The following is a 10663-nucleotide window of genomic DNA, read 5'->3' as shown; positions in this document are numbered from 1 at the left end:
TTAAAAGCATCCTAACCAAAAAAAATTATTGAAAAATACAATTACATAAAAAAATCTGATTTTTGTCCATCCTTAATCCTTACTTTACTGACTAAATGGAAAACTTGCACAACTGGGCTTTATATTTCCAGTCGTTCATGCACTTGTCCCAGTGTTTGGTCCAAACGGGCTATTGTTTAGGATGATGTTCTTCCCAAGAACATAGGTGTTCTTGGAAAGCGGACAACATTTACTATACCTTTCCTCCAGACTGGAATGCAATCTAAGAAGTCCAAATTAGTGCCCTTAGCAAAGGGATCCTTATAGAGGTGGATCCACGGGCCTGTTTCTCTGCCTGGTATGTTGGTTTGTACTACAAGAAACTGCTAGAATCTTGTTCAATCCCCTCCATCCTGATCATACAGGGGGCAGCTCTATCATGTCTACTGATGCCAGGCACCTCAAGCACTTGCCTCTTTTTAAAGTCAGTGACTAATGTTGTCTTAAAAGTTCCACACCATAACAGAATTATAGAAAGTAGTTTTGGAAAGGGACCTTAGGAGATCATTTGGGATGGTTACTGCTTACACAAGTTACATTTTTTGCACAATAGGGCCCCTGAAAGCCCTTTACAGCTATGCCATGCTGTGGCACATGTGCAGAGCTACAGAGTGCTCTTAACACAGCTGATTGCATGACAAATTAACCCACCTCAAATTAGGCCCTTCACTTTAGAACTTCTTGGGGAGCTTATGTTCTCTAGGGTTAATTTTGTGTGTGTTGGGGGCTGGGCTGATGCAGCTCCATCTCTTTCCTATGGCTGTTAGCAGGGAAAGAGAAGTGAGCAGCATTGAACTTTGCCTGGCCTGAGCTAGTAAGTGAGGAGTGGATTGGAATTGCACCCCCCCCAACTCATGAGCCCAGACCACTGGGGGGGATCCTGAGCTAGGGGGGCTCTGATCCACACCCCACCTCCAGCTCAGGTCAGGCAAAGGCCAGCCAGGATCTCAGTGCTGCTTGCTTCCCTCTCTTCCTTCTTCCCCTCCCTCCCTGCTGACAGCCCTGGAGCTGGGACAGAGAGGGTGGGGTTGGGGAGAGGGACAATTCAGCTACCTCCTCAGAGGCTGCTGGAGTGTCCCCATCTTCTTGCCAGGAGGGCCAGTGCAGGCAGGCTTGATTCCCTCTACCCCGCAACCCAACAGTTGGGGGGAGCGGGGGAATAGTGTCTAACTCATGGTGCTTTTAGTAAAGCAACATGAGTTACAGTGGGGGCCCGAACGTCTGTCTGCACCCCTAATTCATTTTTCTACTGAATGCAAGAACATTCCTATCTAAACTAACCTCAATAAGTTTTTATCTAATTGATCCTTATAAACTTAAGGAACAACCCTTATAAACAACTTCCAGCCATAATGCCTGAAACATCCAAAAAATTCCTTTAACTTGCCACAGGTAAAGCAAGATATGAGAGTCCTGTTGCTACAAGGGCAGGAAGTCATTTGTTAAAATACACTCAAGAGATCCAAGAAAGATAATCACATTTTCTTAAAATGAATTAGATTAATATTAATAAACATATGATAAAGATGAGGAAAACCTAAAAATCAGACTAGGAAAAAATGGTGCTACATTACTTTTGAGATATACTATTGAGAATACTTTAGAATGTGACTTTACCCATACAGAAAAAAAAGAATAATTATTCTTATTTATAGTGGCAGTACTTAGTAACCCTAGGTTCACAGTGGTTTCATTGTTCTCAGTGCTGAGGCTCAGTCCTGCTACTGTAATTTAACTTTCTCTTGTAATTGACTCTACTCCCCATTTAATAACATTTTGCTTCTTTCATTTAGCTCTTCATCAAATGCAACTTAAAGAATTTGTGTGAATCCTTGTCATTTTTTCATTGCTTCTCTTTATGTTGTAGGATTGGCAATTGCCCACCATTTCATCCTCTGCATCAGCTCATCATATGGTATGCAGCAAGTCTATGCTTCTGCATTTCCTGGGGTTTATCTGGATGTCTCAGTAATTCATATGCAAGCTGTTTCAGAAATACACATTTTCATTAAAAAAAACCCCCAAAAAAACACTCAGTGGAAACTTTCCTCCAGAGCAAAATATTTTTTTCTTCTAACAGATGTTTTAAAATATTACATTTGTCACAATGTCCTCTATCAACTCACCATTTTTGTATAGGGTCAGCTTGTGCCTTTTGTCCTACTAAGTTAAGCAGAAGAACTTTTCTTGCTCACCTGTGGATTGCAAACAGGTGCTCATTTTTAGTGGTGAAAATTTCTGAGAAGAGAAGGGAGCTTGGGTGACTGGTGCCACCTTAGTTGGGGGGGCACATGCCCCCCCCCCACGACTAGTCTCACTGGTCCCCTATGGCCAATCTCACTGTCCGGGGGAGGAGGGGCGGAGTCCCTCTGCAGCCAATCTTGCTGCCGGGGTGGGGCGGTTCCCGCAGCAGATCTCAATGCCTGGAGAGAGTTATGCCATGGACGATTGCTGTGACTGATCTCTGCAGCCACTTCCGGGAGTGGCTGTGGCCATTTCTGGGAGCAGCTGCAGTGATCGGCCAGTGCCTGCAGGGTGGGGCACCAGTGCCCCCACCTCCCTCCCCGCCCATTGCCTAAGTGGCGAGCGTGGCCAATTGGGGTGCACCAGCACTCTCAGGGGGTGCATGTGCACCCCCATGCATCCCCTACATGTCGCCACTGGGAGGGAGTACTACAAGTGCTCATTCAGCCTGCTATCACCCACTCTCTCTTACTGATGGACTCCTTCCCAAGGTCAGGGTGATCCTGCTCTAGGGAAAGTGTGGGGAGCGGTGGCTGCTCTACTTCTCCTATTCCCACAGCTTTCAGAGGTTCAGGAATTAATGCTGCCACTGCTCACCTGCCACCAAATTTTTGAAACTCTGGAGAGCCCTGGGGGCTGGTTGACACAACCCCATATGTTAGATTATTTTAGCATGTGGGATCACCCCACAGCCAGGTTGCACCCATGGACTGACTTTATGTGCAAAATCCAGCCGCTGTATCCAGTCCTTAGACTAACCCCATTGGCAAGAGGCAGCCAGCAGACCCACCCTGTATCACTGTTCTGGCCCTTGAAGGCAAAATGTTGTGTACCACTGATTTGGCAAGCCAGGGTCCCCTTTTCTAGTGTAGACAAATCCTCCAGGTTTAATCTGCTATTCCTGAATACACGTAATGATTTATTCTTGGCTAATGCATGCAATAATTTATGTACCTGTTGATTGGACTGAAGTCTTTTTTAGAAGAAAGTGGAATTAGTGGCAGGACAGAGCTTTGCTTAAAATTGGAAATAATGTACTCAATTATGTGGCAGAAATAAAGTAAGGATACACAAATACACTAGATCCTTTTCATGAATTGATAAGCAAGACTAATGCCAAGCATTCAGGTTTCTGAGTAGTAACTGAGGCAGTGAAACAATTGAAGTCTTTACAGCAGTCGCCCCATATTTTCATGAATCTGGTGGCACAGTATACTAGGAGTGGAATATTAATAATAAAAAAGTAAAAATAAGGCTTCTTATTAGACTGTTGAAAGAAACAGAAAAGAATATGGGACGTATTCTGTGCTTTGCTGATGTGTAGGCATTTACACCCATGTAAAGCATGGCAAAATGATTGTAAATGAAACTGCTGCCATTCTGAACGTACAGTTTTTTACATCCACTTTGCACAGATGTTAAATATAGAAAATTAGATCCAATGTGCCTTTATTACTGCGATTTAATTTAACCATTTACATTGGTGCCCCTGATGTAATAGACCTGAATTGTTTCACTGCCTCAGTTACTATTCACAACCAGAATGCTTGGCATTAGCCTTGCATGTACTTTTTTGTATTATAATTCTTCTTCATTCTGGGATTCACATGTGCTTCTATAAACATAAGAAACAGGGGTGGGGGGTGGGGATCAGTCTTGTTCCTAATATTTCTATCAGTCAACAATATTTGTATGTAAAGTTCCTTTGTGAGACTAAAGTATAAGTGAGGGATATCAGTAAAGTAAATCTAGATCTGACCCTGGCTCTCTCTGTCCATAGACAAAAATATCTTAGAAATATACAAGTTGGGTTTCATTAGAATATAGCTTAAGAAGAGATATATATGTTTGAACCTAGTTTGTGCCTTTGTATGCCACATTTTTCCCTTCATTTGGCAGAGCAGAGAACTCTTTGTGCTCACCTATGGGGCTTTGGTAGCCCAGCTGTGTAAAGATTATGAGAAGGATGAAGATGTGAACAAATATTTAGACAGAATGTAAGTATCAAGTTTATTCTGCTTATATTTTCAGCCTAACAAAAAGTGACATCCATGTAACTGCATATACTTCTCCAACCTTATATTCTATTTATCTTGTGTGTACCAGCACTGTGTTTAAGGTCACATGAAGTACAAAACAAGGCAGTCTTTAAACTTTAAGGAGCTTACAATATAAATATTATCACAACTGCCAGGAGAGCTCAACAGAAGAACTCTTTGTCCATGGGAAGATTCCTAGAACACGTCTTCCTCTTAACTGAATCCCTTCAGTGATTAGTTCCATGGACATCCTAGCAAATCAGTCAGATGTCAGGCTTTCCACCAAAGCAATGAATTTTAAACAGGTGAGCTCTTTGCAGCAAGGACTATCTGGCCCATGACTGAGGATCCTGGACATTACTACAAAAGAATTAATAAAAAGTAATATTATAGAAGATAGGCAGGGAACATATTTTGAATGGGTTAAAAGTATTTGCACAGCACCAGATTCTAAGGGCTTAACTACACATTTTCTATGACCAGTCTGTGACCTCCACTGAGAAACATGCTTTTCCCACTTGCTCCTACTCAGTGTGCACTGCATCCCGGAAATGAGTCAGTGTCGTTCTGAGCAAGATCTGTTCCTACGACACACTGCTCTAAGATGGTTTTTTTGCTTTGCATCTGAGATTTGGGGCATCCCTAGGGAAGTGAATGGGCAGGGTAGAGCTCTCAGCCATGGTCCTAGCACTAAAGAGATGGTGTAGACAAGTCCTTAGAGTGAAGTGTATCCATTCAGAAAGAAGAAGGAACGTGCCACATGGCCTACATGTCCAATCAAAGCATCTCACATTCTGAATCAAATAAGCTGCTGAACAAATTACAGAGAAGTGCCTGTTCACAGAAACTGTTCATGTGTTCATCAGTTTGAGAAAAATTATGATTGACTCACAAGGAGAAAACAAGACAGAACACCTGGAATCACTTTGTTTGGGTTGGGTTTTTTTTGCCAAATCACACATTTTGGGATATTCTGTACATGTTCCTTTCAGTTTCTATGGCAAAAATTGGGAAATTCTCAGCTTGTAAGGTAAGGAGTAGTGTATTGCTCCTCTCCTACTATATAAGCTGTTTCTCTAAGGTTTTGCTTTTTTTCCCTGTTTGATAAACACAGTTCCATATTCTTCCCTGCTAATATACCATTGACTGGTTTAGAGTTACACAACTTAGCCACCTGAGCTACTCTCATTTACTTCTTTGTTTATGCAAGACTATAGTAAAAGGAAGAGATGTTCTAAGTTCAGTACAGTATATAGACATAGCTATTATGACAGCTAAGGCTGTCAGGTTTCCACTATAGCAGCTTGTCACTTCAGTTTACCTAATGGTTAAAAATAAAAATAAACTGAGCACTCTCTCATGTTGGTCACATACATATTTTAATAAAAGCTAATGAAATATTTATCAGTGAAGCTAATGTTGAAACTAAGGCAATAAATAAATATTTCATGATTTGCTGGTGAATCATACAGTGTTATTTTGAACTTCAGCCTTTCAAAAAGCAGCTCTGGAATACATTGTTGATTTCTTGTCATAAGCCTTAATATGAAATCAGTAACTTCAGTGGACTGGGTAAAGCCGGTAATGAACAGGAAAAATTTCAGAAACAATTAGTGTTTACAATTAGTGTAAATGGAAAAAAAAATTTCTGAATTTGACCTAGTTGCTAGTATTTACATGCATGTCAGCATCATACACTTTTCATCTTCCGAAGTCTAAAAATTATTTACCATGACAAAAATATTTATGGGACATCTCAGTATTTAAAAGCCAATTATATCTTCCTAGTGCTAACAGTGGATGCTTAGGGACCTAATATACACCACTTCTCATTCCAGAGTTAGCATGAGCAGAGTGCTACCTGGGTCTGTCTAGACCTGCCCTCAAAGACATAGTGGTTGCATCTACACATGCAATTAGTATGTAGCCATGAACTCTAGTGCAGTTTGCCCAAGAGTTTATTGCTCAGACGCAGTGTTTACATGTGTGCCCAGAACCGCAGCACGTTGAACCGGGGTGAAGCAGCCCTGCCTGGCAGGGGGTCTGGGGGAGCAGCCTGCCAGCCCAGGGCTGATCTGCCCCATCTCAACATGTTGTGGAGAGGCTGGCTGGGGCACTAGGTGTTGCAGTGTGGGGGCTAGCTGGCACTGTAGCACCCTCATGCCCAGCCAGCCCTGGTCACCATCTACATATGCGTTTTGGCACACATAATTACTCTGCTGTAGGATAGTACCTATCCCAGACAGCACTATCCTACAGTGGAGTTAATTAATTTACTGCACCCTAATACAGACCCACATGTAGATGGTGATGTTTCACTGAAGAGCTAATTAGTCGATTTTGCAGTAAAGTACACGTGTAGATGCACCCAGTTTTTTGCAGAAGCTGTGTGCCAACAATGATTAGCATCCTTTTTGGGGGGGTGGTAGGTAAAAGGGAAGGAGTGTGCTAGGAAGAGAAAAAAAGAAAGAAGGGACTAAAAAGGAGAAGGCAGGACAAAAGAAAAATAGCTGCAGAGGAGTGGGAGAGGTACACGTTGGTGAAGAGGAGCAAATGCTGGAATGGCGGGGCTCGCTCACCTCATGTTAGAGCTTATTTCAGAGAGATTTGAGGGGGGGCATGATCTCTGCAACTTGAGATTTCCATGTCAGGTAGGTGAGCCAAGTTTCCCATGCTAAGATGGATTCTGGAACCACCTAGAGATCAACCTAAAAAATAAGTTACGTGACCTAGTAGGGAAGTCTCCTTTTTTCCTTCCCTGACAGAGGCCTTACCGGCGATGGATTTATAATTTTATAAGGCTGTTATTAAAGTATTAAGTCATTTGTATCACAGAAAGTAAAGGTTCTGAGAGCTCCAAAGGAATGAACAGTGTGCAGTGGGCTAGAACAGCACTGTTCTTGTAACAAATGATTGTAATAAATAGTAGCGTATTGCTACAGCTTAAACAAAATACAACACTTCTTTCTGAAAAACAGAGTGCAAATGTCTCCTAAAAGCTTCCAAAGTATGCAGGCTGGGCTTAGTGAGTCACAGAAGCAAAAGACTAGCATGTGGAACTAGTATATCCCTATAAGGGGCTCAGCATAAAAACCTAAATAGAAGCAATCAAAATGTAACTCCACTTGAGAAATTGTCCAGGAAAAAATGCAAACATGAACCACTGTAAAACACTGCCAACTGAGCACAGGGAGAGGGGTGTTGGTATTTATTTTCTATTTTTCTTTTTAAAAAATGCTTATCAAAATCTAAAATAGGCCAAATTCATCCCAAATAAATGTCATAGGTAAAATATGGATCAATATAGAGACTATCCATTGCTTTGCCAAATATTGATGGCAATTATGTCATTACGTTCTCAGTCAGCTAAAGTGCTTATTTAGTTTTTGCACATAATTTTCTTTTCTTTGCCTCAGGGGATATGGCATTGGCATAAGACTCATTGAAGACTTTTTAGCTCGTTCAGCTGTGAGGAAGTGCCATAGCTATTCGGAAATTGCAGACATGATTGCACAGGTAAGTAAGAATAAAATCAAATAGACTTGGTATCCCTTTGTGTTCTTATTGTCTGGCCTTTTCTCTTCTCCTACCTTTTTTCATCTCCAAGGCCACATCTACATAAGACACTTATTGTGCAGTAGCTCATGCTGCGCAATAGTGTTGTCAGGCATGAGCTGTGATGCGATGCTACTGCATAGTAGTAATGAGCTATTGCACAGTAGTAGCCAGTTACTGCGCAGTAAGCATCACTAGGCAACCATGCCAGAATGCTACTGTGCATTAACACCCATTACTGCACAATCATTTAGTACTTGGTTATGCAAGTACTAAATGACTGCGCAGCAACAACTGCAGTCAGCATCCCGTGTAGACGTGGCCCAAGAGAGGTTAATTTATCAGCTGCTTAAATCTCCTGTCACATGTGAAGGTGCTATAAAGCAGAAGGGCAAGAGAACATGTCATCTTCCACATTAACAAATGCTCCAGGTGGCAGGCAAATATCTTGTTTTAGAGCTTACTCTCATCTAACAGCACTCCGACTTAAGCCTGCTCTCAACTACAGGAGACTGTTCTTTGCTTTATTGAGCATTCAGAGCCCTTCAGTGGTATATGTATGGTTTCAAACCATATGTGACACTATAATTCTGCTGTACAACAAGAGAATAATACAGTTCTATGCCAGTAGTCGGCAATGTTTTGTGGTAGTGGACTAGCATGACATACCTGGCTCAGGTCTGAGGTGGGCTGGCTTTAGAACCTGGCTGCTGCTATGGCTGCTACTGCCACTGCTTTTTCCTGCTGCCCAGCAGAGGCCTGGTTGAAACTCTCCACTGCCCAGCTATGGCATGGCACAACACCCTGCCACTAAATGCTGCCAAGACCCCTGCAGGCCAACCTGTAGGCCATAGGTTGTAGACCCCTGTACTTGAATACATCTAACCATTTAACTTTCAGAAGGAATCTTCCTATGCAGCCCATGTTTTATATACCTTCTGATGACTAACAGATTAGTAAGGGCCTAGATATACTTTCACTGACCTTATCCTGGTATAAGGCTGGGCACATAATGTAACTTGCTGGACACTGATATAGATTTATCCTGGGAAAAATAAAAGTAAAACAACACTTGTGTAAGTTACCCTGGCGTAGGTGCCATCAGTCCCAAAGTCTGCTAAGTACAACAGCTTCCCCACCATCTAGTAGCACAATGCTATAATGGCACCTACTGCAGAAGCAACCTTCAGAAAGTTGGTTTTATGTCCTCTGTAGGACTTATACTGCTGTACAAAACCAGTGCAAGTTATACCAGTGTTAATGTGATGTTTGTCCAGATCCTGGAGTTAACAGATGCTAGAGGAGACACAAGAACAGTTATTTTATTTCAAGCCAAACTCTTGAAGGCCAAAAATAAAATATAGGCACTATTCAGTCAATATTATTGCATCTAGATTATTAAGTTAAAATCACAATAGTAAAATTAAGACAAAGGACTCATCATTAACCATAGGAGTGGTTGAAATGTCTACGTGAAGTGGGATGATAATCAGATAAGGCTTATGTGAGTACAGCGAGCTGCACGTAGTTCTATGAACACACTGCTTTTTATACTCCATCTGGCTGAGATGGGCAAGAAGCCTAACCACTTGACCAACAGCATAAAATGTGGGAAGTTCATTCTGCATCTTTCTGGGATGCTTCTAAGGGCAGATTAGGATCTCAACAGAGCATAAATGAAGGTAGATGCCCTGGTGATTCCTTTCTGAGTATGCTTAGAAAACCAAAATATTAAAGTGGGGATGGCCAACCTTGGTACGTGTGACACAAGTGGCATGGTTAGGCTTTCTATGTGGCATGTGGCAGCTTGGGGCACATGACAGATAGGGCAGAAAGCAGGGCAGCAGATCAGCAGGGGAAAGAGATTGGAGTGGCAGTCAGGAAAGGTGCAAGGATAATTTATGATGCCTGTCAGAAAGGTTGGTCCCCAGTGACATAAGGAATCTAAATGTCCAAATAGGTTGGTAGCTTTCCTCCAGGTGGATTAGGATTGCATGTAGAGATTTATGGGCCAAAAAAGCTGTATATGTGCCCCTTGGCAGCACATACAGATGTGACCTAAAGAGCATTTTAGTAATTACAGATCTGTACTACGTATTTTACTGACATGCTGGGATGTACAGCACAGGCATATATAGAACTTCACTGACTTCTCCTTCAAGACAATAAGATGTTAACAAGTCCGCTGAAAGAACAGTGTGACTAAATGGCCACATATGTGCTGCTGTATGGTAACATTATTGAAAATGAACCTGGTGACAGTAACTAGTAATTCCTAGTAATGGGTAATTCCTACTTTTGCTGTTATATTTTTTAACTAATTGGATACATGGGGTGGGGGCGAAGGAGTGGGGGAGAGAGAAAAACACAATGTCCTACAGCTTTTATCTGCTTCTGTAAGGTGGTCGACTGAAACCTCTGAACTGAACCAGTTAATTCAGGTTTTTTTATTTCTATTTTATTATTTGGGGAAGTAGATGTGTATGCTTGTCACAGTTATGACTGCTTTTAATCACAGTAGTTAAATAATGTACATTTAAGAACTGGGAACAGGACTCATTCACCTAGGATAAGCTCCCAGGCTACAGTGACTTAACTTTCCTCCTTTATCTGCTGTCCATCCAACCGATTTTTTAAAAATTCAGTAAAGGGCAATATACACAAACTGCACAAGTTAGTACATTACGTTTTCATGTGTACCCAGGTTCGCAGCACAATGAGCTGGATTGGAGCAGCCCCAGCTGGCAGGGGGTCCCAGGGCATCAGCCTAACAGCCCAGGGCTGTT

At 42.0% G+C, this 10663-nt stretch overlaps 1 protein-coding gene across 1 annotated transcript in view; it reads left to right on the top strand.

Moving 5' to 3' along the window:
* The first annotated feature begins 1702 nt into the window (after positions 1–1702).
* TRAPPC3L (trafficking protein particle complex 3 like) overlaps positions 1703–10663 on the top strand; it is a 26993-nt gene continuing 18032 nt past the window's right edge. Inside the window, exons 1-3 of the mRNA XM_019537943.1 lie at positions 1703–1954; positions 4183–4280; positions 7739–7838. Of these exons, the coding sequence (XP_019393488.1) occupies positions 1952–1954; positions 4183–4280; positions 7739–7838 (201 nt within the window). The 5' untranslated portion in view covers positions 1703–1951. The remainder of the gene's footprint in view (positions 1955–4182; positions 4281–7738; positions 7839–10663) is intronic.

This window comes from Crocodylus porosus, unplaced genomic scaffold, assembly GCF_001723895.1.
Source record: "Crocodylus porosus isolate Cpor-Errol unplaced genomic scaffold, CroPor_comp1, whole genome shotgun sequence".
Classification (NCBI taxonomy): Eukaryota; Metazoa; Chordata; order Crocodylia; family Crocodylidae; genus Crocodylus; species Crocodylus porosus.
This window is presented reverse-complemented; position numbering and strand designations above follow the sequence as displayed.